Consider the following 25050-nt stretch of genomic DNA (forward strand, 5'->3'; position numbering starts at 1 on the left):
GTGGCGTGAGAACCAAATACACCTTCTATTTCTGCGTGCAGGTAGATACACTGGGCACAAGCTGTCAACCCTTGGGGAATCTTACTTCCATTCTTTAGAGAAATAAAGAACATCAGCTTGAATACTTTGATATTTAAGGGCAACTAAGCTGGTGAGGATTCTGGAGCACAAGTCACAGGGAGCAGCTGAGGGAACTGGGAGGCTCAGAAAAAGACCTTATTGCTCTTTACAGTCACCTGGAAGGATGTTGTGCCAAGGAGTTCGGTAGCTTCTTCTTCCAGGCAATAGCAATAGGATGAGAGTTAACGTTGCCTATTAGGAAGAATTTTTTTCAGGAAATGTGGATTGAACTGCATTGGAACTTGCTGCCCAGGGAAGTGGTGAAGTCAGTGTTCCTGGAGGTGTTTAAGGAAAGGATAAATGTGGTGCTTGGGGACTCGGTTTAGTGGGTGATACTGGTAGTAGGTGAATGGTTGGACTAGATGATCTTAGAGGTCTTTTCCAACATTAGTGATTCTGTGATTCTGTTATATCTCTGTTTTACTTTATTGCCTGTAAGCTAAGGTCTTGGTTGAATATTATTGCATAGGTTTATGCTAAGGCAAATTCATTTAAATCCAAGCAAGTACAACCTACAAAGTTCACACTCATGAATTTTTACACTGAGGTGCTGTGCAATATAGTGCACTTCAGATTGATGTGTTTGCATTCGTAAGAAAAACAGATACAGAACAAAAATTACTAACAAAAATATACATTCATAGCGATCCTTCTTAGTATGTGGGAAGGTAATCTAATTTATTAGGTCTTCATTTTGGCAGCTGCGTTGGTGGTATAGTGGTGAGCATAGCTGCCTTCCAAGCAGTTGACCCGGGTTCGATTCCCGGCCAACGCATATGAAATTTTTGCAGGCAGCGTTCTCTTCAATCCTTCTACTTGGAGAACAGGGATCCAGGCAGACAGAGAAGAACAGACCAGTTGAATGAATTGAATGGATGCATGATTGATGTCATGCCCAGGGCTTTGGGTTCTGTGATCTAGGACAAACCTTAAGCAGGATAGGACACAACTGACCAGGAGGGGTAGAAATACACTTGGCAGCAAGCTGGTACGGCTCATCACCGGGATTTTAAACTAGATTTGGTGGGGATGTACTGCTGAGTAACAGAGAAGGCTCAGGGAACACTGTCACTTTAGAAAGCAGTGGGGGGATAACCTTGGATTTGTCCCAGAAGTTTTTGGGAGGGCTTTGCCCAGAAGGTAACGTGGCCAAAAGCCCAGCTGAAGTGCCTCTGTATCAATGTACAACGTGGGAAATAAGCAAGAGGAATTGCACTATGGTGAAATTGGAAAACTACTATCTTACTGCTATCATGGAAACATGGTGTGATGAATCACATAACTGGAATGCCATGACTGAGGGCTATGAGCTGTTTAGAAGGGATAGGTGAGGTAGGAGGGGTGGGAAGAAGTGGAGTAGAAGTGCAAGGAGCTGCCTCTGAGAAACAGTCATAAACAAGTTGAGAGCTTGTGGGTTAAAGTTAGAGACTGGACTAATAAAGGGCATCTGGTGGTCAAGATCTACTACAGGCCACCTGATTGAGGCCCCCTTCTTGCTTCGTCTGCAAGAGACATCATGCTCACAGGCTCTCATTCTGGTAGGGAAATTTGCTGATGACACCAAGCTGAGTGGTGCAGTTTACACAATAGAAGGGAGGAACCTGGACAAGCTCTAAAAGCAGGAAGATGAGAACCTAATGAGGTTCAGCAAGGCCAAGTGCATGGTGTTACACTTGGGTTGAGGCAATACCAGATACAAGTACAGACTGGGAGAACTCACTGAGAGCAGCCTTGCAGAGAAAGACTTGAGGGCGCTGATGGACAAAAAGCTGATTTCAAGCATATTAAATCCACACAAATATTACAAAAATGACTGTACTGTAATTAATCTAAAAGGCCATCAATTGGCATTTACTTTTTAATTGTATTTCATTAACTCTCCCTGAACGATCTTCTTCTGGCACTTACTCTATCACATTGTCTTCTTATTTCTAGGAAAATGATGCTCTTTAAAATAAAATCTAAAGAAATAAAACTTCATGCTGTTATAACCACTAATGCAGAGAGTAGTCAATTAAGGCAAATAAAAGTGTCAAACAGATTAATTCAGTCAGCCAATCTACATAGGTATAAACAAGCATTACGTGTAAAGCATTCAACATAGAACTAAATGTTGCTGTTCAGAGAAAAGAGCTAAAACTGAGCATTTTCACAGTAGAAAGTGGAGTGTTCAGGGCAGTAACCTCCATTTTCTATTTCTACCATCTTTTCTACATTACAGATTGTTCTACAAAACAGAAAATTTTATCTCCTCTTTGTGTCCAACTGTTTTTCACAATGAGACAAATGGAAAGCACAGTGTAGAAGAGTCTTTTTCTAGAAGTCAAAGTATGTCAGATTTTTTAATAGAAGTCGTATCTTATCACCTGTATTTATACTAAAATAGGGCTTTGAAACCTCTATAGGCAATTACAGTATTTTAAAGGAAACGCAGATCATTCACTGATTTTCCATTGCTCAAAAGTTACTGCTCTCTGAGGTCCAAAGTGGCTTCTGCTTTGTCTTATCGTGAAAGCACTTCATGATTACTTCCTTTTTAACGGTAATGATTGTAGAAATTCATCCCATTTTTAATCTACATTATTACATTTCTTCCTGAGTGCCCCCAGAGTATCAGCCAATTATGTGGCTAATGCACTTCCTTAATTTGTTTTAGATGCAAATCCAGATTTGGTAATGTGCAAAATGGCCAGGAACATAAATACATAAGATGAAATACACCTGTCAGAGCACCCTTTGCATTCGTGAACTTGACTGATTGGATGCCTTAGTGAAATACTTTGCTGCCTGCAAAATACCAGAAGAGAATTTATTATTCTATCTGCATAAAACAGCATCGTTGATGCCATAGTGTATGTCAGCAATGATCTTTTGTGACCAGGGTTGCTATTCTTCTTTAGAGTGCTGCAGTTCATTATCATACATTAAAATCTAAATGATTTCAAGTACACCACGACTGTATTAATGCTTTAAACAAATCTTTATTTTTTAAAAGCTTAAAAACTTAATGCATTTGCGAAGCCGTAAATGTCTGTGTATTTGTTTAGGGATCATAAAACAACAGAGGACAGCTTATGCATACACTCATACTGAATCAGCTTTACATTAAAATCCAGACAAGGAAAAATATTTTATTCCTTGATTGGGACTTTTGAAATCCAGACTCAACTTTGAAGTATGACTGTACTTAGATTTTACCCATATGTAAAAGTTCACGTCAGGCTTGTCAGTGTCACTTTCAAATACAGGGCAGTTTCATTCCAGGTGAACTCATGGATAGTTCTTGATTCACAGGTGGTGTTTTGAAAATAGGAGATTTGGGGTCAGTACTACATTCATTCTACTGCACCGCAAATTGAAATGTGGCACACGCTTAAACATGCTCTGAATTTATTACTCTATGAAAGCTGGAATATTGAACTCACTCTAAAATACTGCTTACAGACACAGCTATGTTTATTGGCACACATTATCAGATGTAAAAAAAAACAAAAACAAAAACAAAAAAAACCCCAAAAAACACCACAAGCCTCCTTAACAAACTTGGTGTACCAGCTGAAGCTTTGGTGTAGTCAAAAGCTATACCAGGAAATGAGTTTTGCAAGCAGAAACAGCATTTGTTTTGTTTAGATTATCCAGTAGCTCCCTTGCATATCAGCTAACTCTTCCCAGTGCAGATCAGCTCCACAAAAGTCCATCCAGGTCCCAGATTGTCCTGGTTCTCTAGAATTTCAGTACTAAGTGCAGAGCTCATATCAAGAAGAGCCAACAGCTCCCATGGTTGGCAAGCAAACCAAACCACAAAGATCAAATTGACTACATACCGCTGCATTATTCCAGCTTCAAAGGTAACTGGCCTACTCTTCTCAGTAGGACACTGAGTTAATGCACTTTTTCTGGCATCCCGCATTGCATCTCCTGCAAGCAATACTGTTTTCTCTTCTAAAAAACAGTTTATCCCAGTAGCATCTACAATTTAAATAAGTAGCATTTTAAATATGTGCCAACGACTTGATTAAAAACAATTAATTATGAACTGTATAAGAAAAAAACTCACCCCACAAGGGTTTTATCCAGCTTTAAGTGTAGTTCATTCAAACATCATTTTAAGTATAGCTGCCACAGAGCTCTCTGGGTGCTATTTGAAAAGCTGCCAGTGTAAAATGCACAGTTCACCACATGGCATCTCATTTATACAGTTCCATTAGTCTTGCACTGAACAATCTGATCATGTCAAGCAAATGTATCTGCCAATGCAGTGAGAGTACCAGGTTAGAAACAATGATGTCATTAAGTACCAGGTTAGAAACAATGATGTCATTAAGCACTTGGTGACAGATCCCTCTTTGTATCACAAACAGTATTAGAACCAGTTTTACTACGCACATCACTGTGAGACCGCAGTGGAAAGCAGTCAGAAAAATTAACTTCCAAAGCTGTACATTCTGTCCCTACACACAAAGACACACAAATACTGCCAACTTTAGAAAATTAATTTAAAATTGAAACACTTGATTACATTTGCATAGTTGTGAAAATTTATTAGTTACAGTGTAATGAAAATCAACTTTTTTTTTTGGTACAGGCATAAGTAAAAACATACATTATATAGAAAAAAATCACAGCTTTAAAAACTGGCTTACATCGTCTAAAATGAGTAAATCTAGTTGTATTTCAAGGCATTGGACTTTATACCTAATTTTATGCCAAACCATCACACAGTGCAAGACATATTCTGCAATAGTAGAAATTCCATACAGCAGTCATCAGAGTATTTAGTCTCACAGAATCGTATGGTAGCAAAAAATTGCGCCGAGTATTTTTCCATTTAAACAGAAAATACTGTTGAAATTATTTTTTCATTTCTTTACATTCTCTCCTCTACAAAAATATCAAATTGCAAATTTAACAGTGTATTCTACAAACAAATGCACCACGGACAACAGGAATTGCAACTTTGGGACAGTTACTTTACAAAGTGTATTAAAAAAATAAATTATATGGCAAACAAAATCAAGCACGTGCCTCAGGCTTTGCAAATAAAAGTGAAATTCAGCTGGCAGAAAGACTGCTTATCTCCCTCTGGCTGTATCAAAATACCGTTCTTAAAGCTCTACCAAGAATACATAAAACCTAATGGAAGCAGTAAATACTCCCATGAATAATCAGTAGCACAAGTGACCCTGGTGTTGATGGTAGAGGGCTTCTACAGTGATCCGTCCAACTGGTAAGGAGGGTAGTGCACACAGAGAGAATACTGGGGTGCTGGTAGCTCATCTAGAGCTCATGCGTAACTGGTGAATGATGACACTCTCTAAAAGAAAAGAGAGCAAAACATTTGGTTTTATGAAACTGGAAATAAATTACAAGTTACTATCATGAAGAACAATTACATTAGCAAAGTGGGTTTTTTTTTCAGGAAATACCTTGCAGCCTTTCTCTAACGTCACTGTCTGATAAAAAAATGCTCTGTTTAAATGCTGCAATGGGAAACCTAACTAGTACCATGCTAGGGCTCTGGAGCCCTTGGCTCCCACTTCACTGTCAAATCCATCACTTGGAAAAAAAAGAATAATACAGCTGAATAAATTGAACCACAGGAACACTAAGGCCCAGCCCCACACCTGAATCCTGTGGAGGACAATTTGAAGTTGGGTATCTTGAATCCTATCTGAGCAAAATCATCAAAAACCTGCTGGCGATTCTGAAGTGGGGTTAAGAAAGAGGTATGTAGTCATTTGTTTTTATCTGAATTTTCCTTAGAATCTGATGCTGCTTTTATTCAGCAAGTCTGCGGAATTTTGCTATTGCCTGGAATATAAATTCCAGCCATAGTATGCAAAAGGAAATATTTGCCTTGTCTTTGAAAGGCCCAATTTAATTTTGTCCTGAGTGTAACACAAGAGCTCGCTGATTAATTTCGAGGTTCTTTTGAAATGCTGGCTCACAGCTTGGTCTTCAGCTTTTCTGTTTAAGTACACTGCTCCAACAGGCAATTTTTAATAGAAGAATTTAGCTATCAATCAATGACATTATCTCTGAAAATAGGTATTTTGCACACTTCAAATAATATAACTGCACCGATGCTAACTAGAAGTACAGTAACATGTTTTCATAAATACTCGTTTTTTAATTGAAATGTTGTTGGTTTTTTTAAGATTCTTTCCTCTCTTAATAGCCTGAAGATTTTTCAAAAAGTATGCAGCCCAACAAATTGTACTAACCGTGCCATTATCCCCTTAGACATTTCTGTTGACTTTGTCTGCTAATACCTGAAAGGTGCTTAAGTAAGTTACATTAAAAGAAAGGCCACTGCTTTTTGTGTACTCGTTATGCCAGAATGTTGCCACTAGATGGCAGGTTCCAGTTAGGTTTTTTATGTGTGTTGCCCGAGAAAAGCACAGCTAAGGCAACATCCAAGGAAATAAGGTGTGGCAAATGAAGTAATAGATTTTCCTACATGAAAGCATTTCATTTTTTATATAATTTACATTCAGAAATGATTTTCAGGAATATGTGTGTGCTTATTCTCAGAAATTTGAGCAATGAATATTAAAGAACCGCAAACTATGGCAAGAAAAAATTAGAGGCAGAGCTGTTCTCTAACTTCATGCTCTTGAGGAATATTATGCAAAAAGCTGCATTTAATGTCAGATTATAACATCGAATGAAACCTCCCATTTGTGTCAATGGGAGTCACGTGAATTCTATAGGAAACACTTTTTCTTAATAATCAATTTATTCATAGTTTAATAACAAAATTCTAAAAACTAAATGGACTGTAGAAAATATCATCTTCCTTGTGAATGCTCAATACTGAATGAACAGCAAAAATACAGTGGGTTTCTGAGTCAGCTGTCCTGCAGACTAAACATAATGATTTTTTAAAAAGTCAGAAAAATATTTAAAAAAATATTTTCCAGTTCTAGTATTTACTTGTTCATTTTTTTCTCACACTCATTTATATGTATGGACCGGGTTGTTTGTTTTGGGTTTTTTTTGTTTGTTTGTTTGTTTTTTTCCTAGCAATTTATTTTGCATTAAATTGTTACATATAATACGTATATGTATTCATTATTACACAGAGTCATAGAGAGGTATGGGTTGGAAAGGACATTTAAGACCATTTAGTTCCAACCCTCTGCTATAGGCAGGGACACCTCCCTCTAGACCAGGTTGCTCAAACTACATACTACATACTACATACTACATACTACATACTACATACTACATACTACATACTACATACTACATACTACATACTACATACTGTAGTTACTAGAAGAGGTATTCAAACAGTTATTAAACCGAAACTACAGTAGGGTAGATTTTGTCACAGTTCTGTAGGAGTAACCTCTGTAGGAATATGGTATCTGTAGGATATAATTACATACATTTTTCTAGGCTTTTAGGTCTGAATATTTCAAGGAGCTATCAATTCACTTAAATGCAACTGAAGTTATTTTAATGACAGGAAAAGAGAACAAAGATACATAATAAAAAGGATCAATCTGATTTCCGTCTCCCCAGTGTAAGCTGGAATATCTCAGAGAAACACAGCATTAGCAACTGGCCTATCAAAAATACCAACTCTCATAATGAAGCACATCAACTGACATTTTAATGTATGTTTAATGTATGCATGTAAGTTTAATTTTTTCTTACAATATATACAAACAAAAAACATCAAATGATACAGAAAGTTGCGCATCCAAGTGACAAAACTGAATCATCTGTCAGTATTTCTATTTTTATAATCCCGTTGAAAAAGAGTTTTTAAAGTGAGGAACCATTCATACCTGAATGATTTGTACCTGAACGATTTGTACCTGAATTTCAGAGCTGACAGCTCTGAATTTGAAAGTAGTTAATCCTCACTGCATCTTCCAAAAAGCTTTGTAAGGGCAGCATAGGTAGTAATGGAGATCAAAAGTTAACATCTTCAGTGAGAAATGTTGGATAGAGGTCTGTCAGAGTATGCTCAGTCAGAATTAAGGGAAAGAAGGTAACTCACACTGATGAAGGGGAGAAAAACATTCCCCTAAATGAAAACAAGTTCAAAAGATGAGCTCATAGAATCTTCTGTCAGCAAACTGCAGGTTTCAAACAGATTCAATGAAGTTGGCCATTGATAGGAACATATAATTGGTCTGAAAATTGTCTTGACTGCTGCAGATTATGCCAAGCACCTGAAACACCACAGGATGGTAGACTGCTTCTTTAAAGACATGACTTTCAGCTTCTGATCAGAATCACAAAATGTTCATGTAAATATTGAACATGTTTTAGAACACGTAGCACATTTCAAGCAGTAACATGATTTGGCATCTAACTGGCATGAATCAGCATATTCATGTGACTTCTGAGAGTACTCAAATGCAACTAATTGCTATGGTGATGTGTATTCTATGGGCATATTAAGAAAAGTAACAAAAGTGTTTTGTGCTTTTTGAGGAACCACATTAATGGGCGTCACAAAGGGGAAAAAAAAGTGGGCAAACTAAATAAGAATCTCTGTTTTTCTTCTACTGTTTACTTAGTATGTTTAACAATATGAGAAAGCTCCTCTAAACATTAGAGATGAAGTTCTGTGCTCCCTCATTTTCAGTCATACTTTGACTGAAAGAGCAAACACTGCTCTGCTCATGACCACATTAGCAATACTCATCCAGTAACAGCATTCAGGTGACAGGATCTAATCTTGAAAATGCAGCAGAAAACTTTGTTGCGGGTCTAGAACCAAAATCTCACACATCAGTGCATGCTGATCTGTATCTTGTCATGAATGGGTTGGCACCTCTCCTGTTCTCCTGTCGCTCTACCTAAGCCTTATGGGCTGGGTATGGCTATGTCAGCCAGAACAAATAATTTCTCCACTTCTTATTGAAGCATAACCAAAATAAAAATGTTCATCTGTTCCTAGTGAGTCTGAACTTCGACCTTTTTAGCACTAGCATGGGTACAAGGGAAAAAGCTGATGTCAGAATTTAGGTGCATGCTAACCTTTTCTTATGTTGCAAGTATGGATGTAGATTAGTTAACATCTATTACTGACTTATTTTCTGATTTAAAGGGATGAGGACAGAGATTGCAGCAAGAGATGTTCAGATTAGATACGGTATGTTGAGCAGGAATGCAGAGTACAGTGTTGTAACTTCTGAATCCCGCCGTTCCTCTGTGCATTAGGTGTCTTGCTAAGCCCTGCCAGAAGCTCCTTCCTCTTTTTGGCACTCACAAAGCAGCAGCCATCTCATGAAAAGAGTAGCAGATCAGGCCCTTTCTCTCAATATCCTGAAAATATTTGAAGTGCTTAGAAGTCAATGAAAGAAATGGAAATTTTCATTTGCACAGATAGTCCATGTTAAGAGCAGTATTTCGTAATGTGGGCGCTATGGGTTCAGATTTTGCTTGTGTCTGATGGGATTCAAATCTGTACTTCCTCTCTTTCAAAGAGCACTGTATTTATCATTGTTATTCTGAGTGCATTTTGCTATTGAAACTGTTCCACTTCACTAAAAAAATCAATACAGGGAAAAAGGAAAGGGAGAGAAAGAATGAGCATCAGTAATTCCTGGTGATCACCTGGGCAGAGGAAGCTGGTTTTCTGCACTGTAACCCAGTCATGGTAAAATACGCATAAAGAAGCCCCGTAAATAAAGGCCCGATTAATTTCCTATGGATTTATGTCTGACAGTTTGATTCTTTGGTGCTTAGTAAAATCTGAGGTCTGAAAAAAGCTTGTCCTTGTGGCATTTCTGACATCACTCTCTTGTGTTTGTTCTTTGATGTTGCTTGAAGGTGAGCTCATGCTGCATTCTTTCACACAGTGGGGTTCTGCTAAGGTCTTGCTCCTCTTCTCAGTCACCCTTTTCATTAAACGTGAAGAACTTCTTATTCTGGGGACCTCTGTTGCTTTGTCAGGTTTGGCCGAAACTGGTGGATGTATTCAATGTCATTCATTGACAGAGGACAGATGGAGGGATGGATAAACACAGACATTTCATCTTAGAAGCCTTCTTTTCACAGAAGGCCAGGCTTAAAAGCAGCCTTTGGATCAGGGACCTGAATCTAGGGGAACTTCCCCCTACTTCAATGTCCTGATCACTCAACCACTCTTTTGTTTCTGCTCAATGAATACGGAACTCCTCCATGCAGAACAGCACAGCCTTTACAGAAGGGAATGAGAATGCCATCGTCAGTCTCTCAGCTGTCAGTGCTTGCTGAATTTGGTGGAGCTGCTTGGAATTACCTCAGGAACTGCTGAGAAGAGGGTCCTGACTCATGCCTTTGAAGGACAGGTTCAATCAAAAGCTTGTTAAAATAAGTACACTACTACATATCCCTGTGGTATGTGATCTATTAGGAGACATTAATGATTCTACAACCACTTTAAAACAGCTACTGGTTTCCCACACCTTCTCCCTTTCTTTTTCTGGCCCAAGAGCTTGCATCTAGGCTAGGTTAAAATTAGACTTCTTGTCTGTTGCTAGATTCCTTTTAGTTCAGATCAGTTCTCCAGGCAAGTTGAAACACTTGTGACAACTCATGGGTCAACCAGATGGAAGTCAGTATTATCTCGGGTTGGAATTGCCAAGGACAAGACTACAACTTCTGACTCTGGTGGTTGGTTATGTCCCGACTTTGAATGACCATGAAATTGTGGCTTTATTGTTGATTTTATGTCCTGAAAGGACATGAATACCTAGAATCTGGATTTCAGTTAGGTTCGGAGATTGCGCTTCTAGTTGGGCCACAACACTGGTAGGCAAGTGCAGCAGCAGAACTTCAGGTAGATCTTCAGCATGTCTCTGGTGCTCAGACAATACAAGGAAAGCTGGGAGCTCAACTGGAGCATTATGGACTCTATTTAGACTTGGTTGTCTAAATCACCCTTTGGAGCTGACCTACTGATCAGAGAACCTTACTATAGTCACTAAAAATAGTCCTCAGATTCAGAAGAAATTCAAATAAAATAAAGACAGTTAAGTTTCAACTTTGAAGACTTCTGATCTACAGTCTTTCCTTTTTTTTAAAAATAATAATAAAAGTATCATTATCTTACATTCTTTCTGCCTTTACAAAACAAGAACCTCAGCTCAGTCAAAACATGTTAGAAATGCTGAATACAACAAAATACATATCTGTAGCTAACAGTCAAACTAGTTGCCTGATTCCAACTCTTCAATTCTGCTGGGTTGGCTATGGAGCAAAAGTTCTTTTTTTTTTTTTTTTTTTTTTTGTTCCCAGGAAAAATAACAGCATTCTTGGTCTGACCTGTCTGGAATTTCTCAAATCTGTCTCATATAATCCTTCTGACTCTATAGAGCAGTTCCTAGCTTGTGTCTGCAGTACTGGTTCAGCTGTGCTAATTTGTGTGTGTCTTGGATTTCAGGTACTGTAAGTCTGGCTTATTTCTTCAGGTGAATTAGTTTCTCAGATCTTAGGCAAAACAAACCATTTTTTCAACCACAGGCACACTTAGAACATTGCCCTGGGTAAGGCAATGTTAAGTTAACTAAGGAATAGCTCGTTTCTTTGAAAAAAGGATATGAAAAGGAAGGCTTAAGCCAGCTGTAGTTCATCACTGTAACCACATTAGCTTGGGGCTCATGTTTGCAGTATTATTTAAATGATTGTTTTGAACTAAAGATTTGTTTGAGTGCCAGTGTTTAGAGGGTCTATCCAGCTAAAAGCTCTTAATAAGTTTTCTTCAAACATCTGCTTAGAAGTCTCTGTTACAAATAGAACAGTAAGATCTCAGTAACCATTTACTGTCAAACTGAGGCTTTTAACCTATAACAATTAGTTGAGAGGGTCTGATGCACTTCTGGAATGGTAACTCATATCGCTTGATAATTCCAGTTTCCAAGTTTTATCTGAAATAGTGAGAATTGAGTGCTATGAAAAATTTGAATCTGATTTCCAGGTGCCATAGGAAACAGAGCCTTAAAATTAGCAGGTACTGAAGGTGCTGCACAGATGGAGAAAAGGAAGTCTATTTCTTTTTCTATGTGACAGCAGCTTTCGTATCACAGACAAAATGTCCTTCATGTTAATAATAAAATGTCAGCTGTATTCTGGGATAATGGCCATATCTGGATCTTAAATTGGAGAGCACTGCAAAGTGCAGACTGAAGATTAAGCACTGTTTGGATTGAATATAATTTTGTCGACCTTTTGTGGCAGATTCTTCCATCAAATTTCTTCTCTCAGACAGAAAGCTATTTAATATTTCACACACTGGTGCATTTTCCTTTCCGTGAATTGTATTTATTATTTATTGGTAGTCTTCCTGCTTTTCCTTCTGAAAGCTATTCCTAACCAGTCCTTTACAGCTTTCTGTGGTGGTTGAGGTAAACAAGCTTTAAAACCAAAATTTATCAGTCTGCTCAGTTTCTTTTTTTGCAACTTTCTTCTGTGCAAATCTATCACTTAAAGGAAATGCCCTTTAATAACTTTAGTGTTATTAAATAAATCACTGTAACAATCATCAGTATCCACACCATTTCCATGCTGGAACAATTCCTTAAAACATGCTTAAAAATGCAAACATACAAATGAAGAAACCAAAAAGAGAGAAGAAGAAAGATGAATCTCCATGGTACTCTGAGGCAGTCTGTACTTAACACAAAATACTTCAAACAAATGAGAACTGACCATAAAGGAGATCATAGAGACCTTTTTTCTTTCCCTGACCATACTTGAACTATCTCTTTAGGTAGCAACTGCTACCATCAGCAATCTGTGTTGACACTCCCTCTAACACATAAGGATGCTTGACAGTTCAAGTTTATCTACAGAGCACAAGTCCATCTAACCAGAAAAACTGCAAGCCCAGTGATGTCAACTAAATAGCTTAATAGATTTTCATGGTTTTTGGAGCATGCACAAATGGACTGTATTGACTGTAGTCAGATCAATGTTTCTCTAAGGTTTTTTTTAAAGACTAAACACCTTTAGGCCTAATTCCTTCATCTAACCCCAGAGCTGGCAATCTAAGCCACAGAAGAGAGACTCAGCTGTAAGCACTAACTACAAGTGTATTAAAGTTCTGGAAGAAATACATAGCTGTTTAGTGCTGCTGCTGCCTAAATTGTGCAACCTCCCCAATCCCCTGAATTTTGTCACTGCCTTGAAAAAGAAGCTCACAGGTGAGAAAAGCTGATCTACAGGAGAAATTCCTAGATACAAGGCTGGTCACAACCTGTGGTCCCTTCTTTCTGCCTCTGCTGTATGTGAGACACTAGCTTTTATTGAAATAAAAGCTCAGGTCCCTAGGTACCACAGCATCTAAAAAATGTGGTTATAAGCAGGTGCTCCACACAGAAACCAGGACAGAAAGTGATCTGTTATGATGGAAGACAGTTATTTAAAAGTGATCTTCCTTCAGTCTATTACAAAGTTACCAAGTCAAGCATTAAGAATTCCTAGGCTGGATTAGTAACTTGGTGAAGTTGCCCATTCTCACTTCCCAGGCTGAATGTATTCCTGATGTACACTGCCTTTTCGATGGTTCTTTTCCTCCTTCAATAAGAAAACAAAAGGATGTTGTTACTCAAGTAGTCATCACACACACTCATTAGTTGGTTGTGAGTGACAGGTGAAGGGCTTCGTTAGTATGGACAATCATGAACAACTCCACAGACAGGGGGCTGTAGTTCATGGTAGCAGTAACAGCTGCAGAACATACCCCCTGAACCTGCCATCAGCCCTGACCCCCGCCCAGGGAGCCAGAGCCACTGGCTGAAGATTTCTTCAGTTCTATTTTCATAGACTGAGTCTCGGCACGAGGCTCGAATTTTGTCACATTTCCTGCTCCTGAGGCTGCCACTACTGGCTTTCCTGCTTTCATACCTTTTGACACGGGAATACGGGTGGGTGTAGGTCTCAGGGATGACCCATCCTGTGCTGTCTGCAAAAGAGTCACACAGAGAGAGAAATGACATGAACTGAGGACTTCCTCTTCTCACATATTCTCATATATTACACTTTTTACAGTTTCTTCATTTACTACTCAAGAAACAATGTCCTAAATCATGCCTATCAGCAAGTGAACGTTCACATTTGAAATGTATCTGCAGCAAATACTACTAGAGCAGGGCCAAAGGTAGAAAATCAGAGTTAAACTAGTCTTCCAGAGCGGGGGACCAGCATTTTAGATCAAGATGTCATAAGGATGAGAATCCCTGCAAATCTCTGATTCTGCAGCACACCACAATGCAGGGCTCTGAGCCAAGGCCAAGCTGTCAGACAGGCACAAGATTAGCATCACACGCGCACACTGATGAGCACAGGCCCTCAAAATAGAATAGCCACATGAGGCTAATTTGCTAATTGCCATATTTTCAGAGCTGGGACAAACTCTCTCAGTCACATAAATAAAATTGAACTTTGCTTCCCCTAGTTCAGTGGGCCATGGCTGGGGCTGCTTGTTTCTGCACTGGGAAGTACAGGGGTAGGAGGAAGCAAATAGGGTCAAAACAGAGCCAAGATTTGGATTTCCCTTTCCTGCTGCTGTAGGAGAAAGGATGTGGGAAAGAATTCTCCTTCGGGAGTCACAGCCACAGCTTGCTGACCTCTGGCAAAGGCAAAGCTTGCCAGGGCTACCTCAAGGCAGGGCAGACACAGCCATTCTACCAGCTCAGTCTTGGCAACAACCTCCCTAGCACTCTTATACTCAAGTTTGTGGACTTCAGAAGAATAAACCAGAGCTCAAAACAATTTTAATGTTTCTTTATTCTGGAGAGAAGCCAGCTGAGGACCCAGTCCCCCTGCCTGGAGCTGGCAGATCTAACACCACGCCAGCCACAGATCTGTGCCCAGCTAGAGTTCCAGTCACAGGCCATGAGGCCTCCTACAGCTCTAGGATTGGCAACCCATATCCATGTTTAGGCAACTGAATTTCACTCTGTATAGATACAAGGAGCACTAGGATGGGACAAAAAGATTCAAAGAAGATAACACATCTTTTCTGTCCAGATAATGTTGGCCAGAACTGGAAGCTACCCCTTACAGACCATGATCTAAAAGAAATACTTGTAATTATGACAGTTCTGAGAGAAAAATGTCTTTTACCTTCTGCAGCATGCAATATAGAGACAAATGTTAACAGTGAAAACTTGTGCATCGCTGTTGCAAGTCAAGCTTGTCTTTTTAATTTTCAGATAATCATTAAAGACCTTTCTCGTTTCTCACAAAAGAGAACACCTTTCATAAGATTCAGAAATCCTAGCTAGAACTACCTGATAAATGACTAAACCTTGCAACTTACAGCATATAAACAAAATAAATTTCTGAAGAAAATTGGATTAGAGGACCAGATCGATTCCAACACATATTCATTTACTTTAGAGTGTTTTTTAAAAACGCTCCACGAAAAAGCATTCTTCTCTCTCACAGTATTTCCAGCCGGTAGCATCAGAGCCGTCTGTCTGCACCCTGAGTATTCAAAGGAAAACTATTCCTTAATCTTCTAAGAACAGTTCAAACCCCTATGTGTACACACACACACACACACACAAAAAAAAAAAAACACAATTGGAAAACTTGAATGCTGTCTGCCTGGCAGGCAGGAAGCCATTTTCAATAACTAAAAGCAACATTTACAATAGTAGTCTGAAGGCTAATATGGAACTCACATGTAGATGTCAAAACAAGTTAGGCCCATACAATTCTGTAGGGCAAAACATGCAAATGCATTCCATCAGCCTTGGAAAATATGTCAACATCCCAGGGAACCCAAATGACAAACATCTTGTGCTCCCTGAAAGAACTCCACAGTCTGTAAACATGAGGCAATCAAATGAAGTAGCTGGAATCCCAGGCATTTCTTCAGCTTTATTCGCATGTAAATTATTAACGAAGGATTTGGGTGCTTTCAAGTTACTCATTTCAAGCCTAAATCGCTGGAAATCACTGTGAAAAGAACTCCAACTGGCTTTAATTTTTTTTTAGTTTCCTTCATTATGGCATACAAACATGTTGATTCTATGGAAGCTAATGCCCACTTCGCAGACAGCTGCAAGAGCATTTTGTGTTTGTTAAGCCAAGGAAAACAGCACAAATGTAGCTCTTCTGCAAGTCGTCTCCTTTGGCAGAGTAGCAGTGGAAGCAGGCAAGGGACACGTTTCTCTACAGCAACGTCTGAGGCAGAAAACACATACAAACGTCTGCCTCTTGGTGATTCCTCCCAAGAGCCAACCTGCAAGCAATCCCCTCCAGCCCCGTGTGTTCTTAGGCTGTATCTTTTCTTCTGGTTGATGCAGGAATGCTCTCAATTCTGATGCAGCCAACAGGGATCGCTTCATAGGAAGGCAGGGTGAAGCTACCTGGCTCAGAGCTGGCTATATGTGCTACTGGAACGCTACAGTCGGCTTTATTGTACTTGATGGATACACAGAAGGAGAGAGAGTATTAATGTATGTGATCGCTTTTGGAATATTTTGATAACAAAGGTGTGTTTTCAGCATTTGTTCTTGATCAGATCAGAGACCAGCTTGCCCTAGACAGAAACAGTCCAATTCCCTGGCTGACATAAAAGCATCTACTGCAACTTGAGATGCTGTGGGCTATTCAAGCTATCTGCACAGGGCCAGGTGATATAAGGGGATCTAATGAGACCTGCAACCTCTGATAAAGCAGTTGGAAGCTAGGTAGGGTACTTGAGAGTGCTTAAAATAACACAAAGGAAGTACGTTTAGGTGACTAAATCATGAAAGGCAGTTACCATCAACTGGAATCTTAGGGGTAGGTTTGGATTTTGAAATCCAAGTGGCTATGGTTATATGTTAAACACTGAATTCAGTCTAACTGGGGTAGCCTCCATCACATCAGCGTGGGACTGAAGGATGCAACAGAACTCCTGCCTTGGAGGTCCAGGGAATCTAAACAGAGGCTGTAAAAGGGGACAGACTCTTCAGTGGAGTCTGTTGTGATAGGAAAATGGGAAATGGCTTCAAAAGAGAGCCTCTAAAAGAGAGGAGCATATGAAGAAGAGGTTTTTTACAGTAAAGGTGATGAGGCATTAGAACAAGTTGCCCCAAGATGTGGTGGGTGCCCCATCCTTGAAGACATTTAAGGCAAGACCAGGCTCTGAGCAACCCGATTTATCTGTAGATATCCCTGTTTATTGCAGGGGAGTTGAACTAGATGAAATTTAAGGGTCCTTTGCAGCTCAAATGAGACTGTTATTCTATGAAGTACCCCAAAACATTGAGGCCCTACTCAGAGAAGCCAGTGAGTTCAGATGCCAGGGGAGACAGTCAGAGAGCGGTACCTCTTTTGACTGATCTTTTTGGTTGACTGCTCAAAATCTTTCCAACCCTCTTTCAGGTGCCTGGTATTTCTTTGGACTGTGGTCCCCTTTTCTCTGTCAAAACTGTCACAGACAGAAGGCCTAACTAAGAGAGACAGAAAACTGCAGCTACTCTACCGTACGGTTTGCTGTTAATCAACAGTAGTGTCCCTCAACTCCCCATCTGCTCCACCATGAAGCCGCTGTCTCTGGTTTTGGATTTTTGGGCACAGACACCACAGGCTGAACCTTGAACAGCACCACATGTGCACTCTAGAATTACTTTCACCTGCAGTACTGAAGATAACTCTATAAATTAAAATTGGAAAATGAGTTAAATGTTTTCAAATATAAAAATAGTAACTCCAAACTTGTAGGGACAGATGAGAGCTAGAAATTTCAGAATTCCCCTTTGTACTGAATTAGGATATTGTAAAAGCTACCTTGTAAGAGAAGAGGTAAGAAAAAAAAGCAAAAGCAATGAGCTGAGAATGCAGCTTTGTTTCAGTTTGTCTTCTTTGATTTTATGAGTTCATACCCTCAAAACATTACCAATGTTGGTTTCTTCGAAGGTCAGTAAGTGATTACACCTTGTTTTTCCTGACCAGGGGTATTGCAGGTGTTTATAAATCAGCCATTTGCAAAACAGATGGTGAATATACAACTTCTGTTTTTTTCAGAGGTTAAGGAGGAAAAAGTACAGTTGAGTTTGTTAGAAGTTCCCTGCTAATCTGACATGGGCCTTAAAATACAAAGGAAAGCATAAGATAAAATAAATCATATGGTTGAGCTATTTCCTTACATTCCAAATCAGGGATGAAGTGATGAAAGAAACTACATTTTAGCCAGATGAAAACAAAGGAAAAAATATTTTGTCTGCCACAGTCCAGTGCATCACCACAGAAGAGTCAACCATCTAGTAAAAAAGAATGGGGAATTCTCAAAAAAAGGTTTTCCAAACTTCTGAGAGACAAAGCAGTTTATAAATGAATTAACTTGAGACTTTAAAAAATGAGCAGTTGGTTCTAGTATACAGAAGTCCCTGTAAAACATCTCCAATGTTGAGCAGAGATCGCACATGCAATCCCAAATAGATCAGCATGGCAAATGCAGGTTTCTAAGAGTCATTGGCCTTAAATGGGAATGGCAGCATCTCTCTAGAAGCGTAGAAGTGCTTCCGTATCTTTGAAGGTACTTTAAATACATTTTGACATTTCAGCTTGGACAGAGATGACTAAAGCATATGTTACCTGAGTCTACTCCTCAATGACATGGGCAAATGAACAGGGCATGACTGTTCAGTATTTGTCAAGATAAAAGAAAGAGACTGTAACCAATTAAGGTATTGCAATAAAAGGTAACAAACAAAAAAACAGCATTTTTCTACAGCCCACAGAGAAATTCACTGCCCTATGATCTTGTGGAAACAACAGAATAAGCAAGTTCAAAACACAGAATAGATAGAAGAAAACTGCACCACAGTCTGTTAAACACAAAGGTGGCTACAGGCTCTGGTTCAGAAAGAAATACTCACCTACTGCCAAAAACCGGGAACAGACACTGAGGAAAACATTACTCTCTGTTTATCCACTTAAAATAATCTTACCCTAACTGCTACAGGCAGCTAAATAAGCTTTTGGATTAATACAGTACTGCTGCTTTTGTATGTTGGTCAAATTCTTCTTTCCCAACTAAAACATTGCAAAATGATGTCAAAGTCCTGGTAAATCTTAAGGGAGGGACAGGACTGTCAAAAAAGGGAACCAACATAGACAGAAAGCAGCAAAAAATGTGGTAGTGAAAGCACTTAGAAAAGTTGGTAACGTTGGTGGGACAGAAAGAACTTTGGTATTCACTGGCTGAAAGAGACTTGGAGCACAAAACAATGGTACCAGGTCTGGCTGTTCATTTCTACAGAGTCCAGTATTACAGCAGATGTTAATTAAGTTATAAATGTAATTATATTCTACCAAAGAAATATCAGCCTGCACTATCAGATGCTAAGGACTTTCCAGCTGGGCCAAAAACCACTAAGAGTATTATCAGAAGTCAGAATTTGTACTTAGCAGAAATTGCTGTCATCTTTATCATTCTTTGTCTCTTTCTCACTTGGAATTTTACAGGACTTCCATTATATTCAGTAGCTTTGCATGGACTTCCTTTCAAAGTTACTCTTTTGGGAGATAATGCCAAAAGTACATTTAGGTGCACTTATAAACAGGAAGAAGCCCAAATTTTTACATGAGCAGATAGTGATAGGACAACGTGGAACAGTTTAGAACTAAAAGAGGTAAGATTTAGGTTAGATAATAGGGAGAAATTCTTTACTCAGAGGGTAGCAAGGTGCTGGAACTGGTTGCCCAGAGAAGCATTAAAAGCCAGGATGGGTCCCTGAGCAGCCTGATCTGGTGGGGGCAACTCTGCCCACAGCATGGGGTTGGAACGAAGTGGTCTTTAAAGTCCCTTCTAAACCAAGCCATTCTGTGATTCTGTATCATTGTCCAATGCTGGCATAAAATTACCCATTTCCATCATAGGCAAATTCAGATCTTATAGCTAAGCTTATATCTGAAACACATGTATGGCAGCTTAGAGTTTCTCCTCTTCCCACTCATGCTTTCCCTTTTGGTGTCTTAATCCCAAACTATGCTCTCCCTTCTCCTGACCATGAAGGTTACAAAATGGGACTGTGCTGCTTACCACGGACTGCGTTCCTCGTGTGGAGGACGTAGTTACAGGTGTTATAGTGATAGTACTTGTCACCTTGCTTGCTGCAGGCCGTGAGGACAGGTTGTTCCTGGGTGACCGTAGGACAGTACCAGTGACAACTTCTTTTTCAGCTGCTATGTTCACTGGTCGGACTGTTATCACAGGACTTGCACCATCTGGTGCAGCACCAGGAGAGCGCTTAAACTGGGATCCCAAATGGATGTGGATTTTGTTGTCTTCTGTTGTAATAATATTGGCGTTGGTGTTGTATTTACGGATTGGAGATGGGACAGTTTGCTTTTCTGGTGTTACTTTGAAAACAGCCCTTCCCATGGTCATGTCTTGTGACTGCGGAGAAACAGAGATTTCTGCTGGTGCTGCGGATGTTGATACTGTCATAATCTGAATTGGTGATGTGGGTCTGTCAACGAAAGGCACTCTACCTCCCTCTGGAGACTTTTCTCTGGAGAATGTCGTTATAGTGACTGGAGACATGGAACGGTCAGGGCCCAATGGACTTTCACTGCCTTTTCCTTTTGAAGGCATAATATTTGGAGAGGGAATGATGGTTATCCGTGGCTTCTGATTTCCCAAAGTAGGAATGACAGTGGTACTTGAAAAGAATTCCTCTGAGGTTGGGCTGGTTATTTCCAAAGTAGCTGTGCTGTTCTCATGGTCTGGTGTCACCCGAATATGAAGAGGCTGACCCTGCTTTGGTGAAAGGACAACCTCCCCAGGATGTGCTGTGCCACTGTGGGCTCGGGCTCCTTTGTCTGGAGTTGCCTGAGCCCCATGTTCCCTCTTTCTCATCCACGGTATCCAAGATTTCCTCATCGCAAGTTCATTTGCTGCTGGAGGGTATCTCTCAAGCACTGAAGAACGCTCCATAGGTTTTTTCAGACCTACCTGTCGCAGATTGCTCATTATGTGGTTCTCCTCCTGGAAGGATTTCTGTATAAACACAGCTGGAGTTTCTTCTTCTGCTGCTTCACTGCTCACAGCATCTGTTTGCACACCTGTGGATGTCACAGGAACATCAACCATTCTTCGTCCATTTATGCTGGGCCTCAGAGCGCGGCTGTAACGCTTAGAAAGTTCTAACTCTCTCGTTAGATTCAGAACTTCCTGCCCCATGCTCTTGTTTTTATTTTCTTCTTCTATAAACCTTTGCTGCAAAACTGAATAATCCACTTGGAGCTGAGAAAGCTGGTCTTCTTTGTTCATCAGTTCATGGATTTTTTCCTTAAGAGCTTGAACTTCTGCTTTCAAATCTCTGCTTTTAGCCTCTTCCAGACGAAACCTGTGCCTCAACTCTGCCTCCTGGCTCACTGCTTCACCTTTTTCTATTGCTTTGTTTTTGGCAATCTGGAGCTTCATCTCTTCCAGCTGTTGAGAAAGTAAGTTAGCTTTATCTTGCTCAGTCCTAAATTTCTGCTCTAGCTGATCATATTCATCTTCTGTCTTCATCAAATCTCCTTCAACCACTTCCAATTGTTTGAGCCGTTTTTTCAGTCTTTCAATTTCAATAGTGAGTTCCTTAATCTTGTTGTCCTCCTGACAGCCATGCTCTGGTCCTTTTCTGGCTCGACCTCTTGTAATTTCTCTCTCCACTTCCTCCATACCATCAATTCTTTTCTTTAACAGATCAAATCGACAGCTCAGTTCTGAGGACTTTTCTTCTTCACTTTTCAGTTTAACAACTAACTCATCCCTTTCTTTCGTCAAAACAGACACCTTTTCCTCCATTTCTGATTTCAGTTTCAAAAATTTCTTACTTTCTTCTATCAGTTTCTCTGTTACATCCATAACTTTCCCTTGTTCAACTTTAAAATTCTTGTTTAGACCCTCAACTCTTTTTTCTTCCTGTTTTATTTTTTCCATCATATTTTTCCGTTCATCAACCAACATTACGGTAAATGACTTCAGCTTTGTTAGGTCATCTTTTAAGCTTATTTCAGCTTTTTCCAACTTGCTTTCTGATGCCTCAAGGTCTTTCACTCGAGTCTTCACCAGTTCCAATTCATTTATCAAATCCTTAGTTAAATTCTTCTCTTTCTCCAAGTTTAAGTGCAGCTGAGTGCATTCAGACTTACTTTTACTGAAAGCCTCTTCCAGTTTCTCTAGTTCTGACATCCTCTTCTGCAACTTTTCCACTTCAAGTTTCAACTCTTTGTTATGGTGCTCTTCCTCTTGCAGTTTATTTTTCAGCTCTTTACACTGGGATTCAGTTTTTGTGATCTCTTCATCTTTTCCCTCCATTTCAAGTACACGCTTGCGGAGATTTTCAACTTCTGCCATTAAACTAGAGTTCCCACATTCCCCTTTTGCTATTTTATCTCTTAGTTCCTGAAGTTCCTCCTCAGCTTTTTGAAGACTTCTGTTTGTTTCCTCTAGCTCCTCTATTCTGCGAGTCAACCCAACCAACTTGAGCCTTAGCTGTCTGTTATGTGACTCCTGATTAGCCAGTTTAGCAGTCATCTCCTCATGTTCCTGAGAAAATGATGATGTTTTGTGTTCAAGTTCCGTTTCTAACCGCATCAGCTTTTGTCCATCTTCTTTTGCTTTTGCAGTAACAATTTTAAGCTTTTCTTCTTCTTCCTTTAGTTTTTGATTTAAATCTTGTATTTTCTGGCTTTGTTGATCAAGTTGTTCAATATGCATTTGTCTCTCATCCACCAGCATGAGTGCAAATGATTTGAGCTTGACTAGTTCTTCTCTTAGTTTATTGAGTCTCTTTGTGTGTTCTTTCTCCTTTCGGGCTTGATAGATCTTCTCCTGCTCAAGAAGTTTCTTCAATCTGAAACAAGTTAGAACAAATGGATTAAACTACAATATACGTGTATTTGGTGCATTTCTCAATTTGGTGTAATTCTCTATTTTTAATTCACTTTCACCAAGATTCTTTTTATATCCATCAATAACCTCTGTCACCTTTCAGCATGTAACAACCTACCACATTTACATTCCCCAGCCAAAATATCTTAAATTAGAAAATTAACTGAAAACTGTATCAAATCATCATGAATTCAGACACTGAAATTTTATACATGTCTAGATAGGAGAGACATCAGTTTTTAATTCCTTTGCATTTATTTCTCATTTAGGATGACGTTGGTAAGGATGTATCATATCCTATCAGGATAGGTATTATCTACTCACCAATCCATTTTACTCACTTTTTTTGCATGATGGCTTCCTCATAAATGTCTCACATATATTAAAGTGTGAAAATAAGATAAAAAAAGGAAAACCAATTGCCATATGTAACCATACACAAATGCTTATAAATGCTGATGATAAATATAGCAGCTGGACAGAAGATTATGCTAGCACATGACTGATAACCATCTGGGCATCAAAGGCATAAGAAATTAGCAGTAAGAGAAATTTGCCAGCACAGTGATAACAGATGTTAAAAGGTTTGTTCTCCTTGTCACACTGCCATTTACAGTAGCAGATGTTGTTGACTACAAGAGTCATCAAACCTTTAGCTACAACTAACCTTTGTATTTTCAAGAAATACAAAAGCACAGATCAGATCTATCCTCAGAAAGATAATACAGACCTACATTTTCCAGCATGGAAAATTGCATTAGCCATTACCCATGCAACATTTCAATAGGGAAATGAAGCACACTTCCTATTTCATATCTATTCATATTGCAGATACACTGACATAAAAAATAAAGAGTGACAAGTAACAGAGGGATATATTCCTTACTAGTGTATTAATGCAAAAGCAGCAGTATGATTTTAAAAAGAAGACAGATATGTATGGTGAATTTACTGTGAAATGACACATTTTTCAAACCACTGTCAAAGCACCAACTTTGGTATAAGGAAGTGTAATGTAATGATTCAAATCCACTTGCTTTGCTCACCCATTCATGAAACAAATTTTTTTGTAACTGTAACACACAGTGAAGTGATAACAGCAGAGCAATTCACCACCACAGTTTCAGTGGTAGCAACTGAAACCCCCAAGTTTCAGCAAAGACCAACTTTATCAGGAGTGAACTCCTGCCCTGTAAGTGGTAGTGGGTGAAGCACGGGTACATATTCGCTCTGCTGCCCCAGGAATGAAGTGCTGCAGAGAGCTCTGGGACACAATATGTGCACCAGGGATATCTCCTGAACTCACCTGAACTCTAAGCTCATAAAGCCAGACAGCTATTAATGTTTCACTCCTCATCCCTCAGGGACCAGAGGGAACAGGAACTGGAATGAAAAGCTATGAGAAAAGAGAAGGAAGCCAGAAAGCAGAACATGATACACTAGGTAGGGAAGGAGAGGGCTGAAGAATGCGTTTGAAAACAAATCAGATAGGAGTAAGTGGGAGTAAGAGAATAGTAGGAACCAGCAGGAGAGTGAAAAACAAACAAACCTTGCAGCCAACCTTACTGGTCACAACAAAATCTCTTTAGTTTTGGCAGCTCTTTGGAAAGGACTGAAAAGACATGCTGGTCTATGTATGCCTCATTATGGGTCACGTTGGAGTATCAAAAGCTAAAAAAAAACTGCTGCTATTCACAAAGCACTCACTTTTCACACTCAAGGACAAACTTTATTAGCACGCAATATATTCCCTAGCTACTTTATCACGCTGCTTTATGCAAAAGTCTCTGCCAAGAACTCTCCCTATCTCTCCTAGGCTACATTTTTAAAGTAGGACACATCCTCTCACAAAATAATTTTTGCCATAACAGAACAGTGGGAGCTAGCCTTGTGGGGCCCTGAGCAACCCATCTCCCAGTCATTAACTTATAAATGAGAATATGAGATCTCATAAAAAGAGAAAATTTGAAGGTGGACTCTATCAATTAAAACAAACAAATAAACAAACAACAACAGAAGACATCTTTGTTTTCTTTTTAAAGATTTTCCCATTTGAAAGCGTATCTGGAGATGCTGAGATCATTGCCTATGAT

The 25050-nt window shown here is 39.4% G+C and overlaps 2 protein-coding genes and 1 non-coding gene across 11 annotated transcripts in view; 2 read left to right on the forward strand and 1 right to left on the reverse strand.

Moving 5' to 3' along the window:
* MYO6 (myosin VI) overlaps positions 1-25050 on the forward strand; it is a 770453-nt gene that overhangs the window by 449649 nt on the left and 295754 nt on the right. The gene's annotated exons all lie outside the window — the stretch shown is intronic.
* On the forward strand, positions 824-895 carry TRNAG-UCC (transfer RNA glycine (anticodon UCC)). Its single transcript has one exon. It is a non-coding gene; the product is annotated as a tRNA-Gly (tRNA).
* FILIP1 (filamin A interacting protein 1) overlaps positions 4636-25050 on the reverse strand; it is a 103868-nt gene continuing 83453 nt past the window's right edge. For 5 of the 9 annotated variants that reach the window (XM_048935656.1, XM_048935655.1, XM_048935662.1 and 2 more), the window contains 3 exons: positions 20114-22919; positions 13811-14032; positions 4636-5434 (listed from right to left, as the gene is read on the reverse strand). In XM_048935656.1, the coding sequence (XP_048791613.1) occupies positions 13826-14032; positions 20114-22919 (3013 nt within the window). In that variant the 3' untranslated portion in view covers positions 4636-5434; positions 13811-13825. Of the gene's footprint in view, positions 13645-13810; positions 14033-20113; positions 22920-25050 lie in introns of all 9 variants that reach the window. The other 4 variants (XM_048935658.1, XM_048935657.1, XM_048935659.1 and 1 more) reach the window with 4 other exon arrangements.

Source organism: Lagopus muta, chromosome 2 (assembly GCF_023343835.1).
Source record: "Lagopus muta isolate bLagMut1 chromosome 2, bLagMut1 primary, whole genome shotgun sequence".
In the NCBI taxonomy this organism is placed as follows: domain Eukaryota; kingdom Metazoa; phylum Chordata; class Aves; order Galliformes; family Phasianidae; genus Lagopus; species Lagopus muta.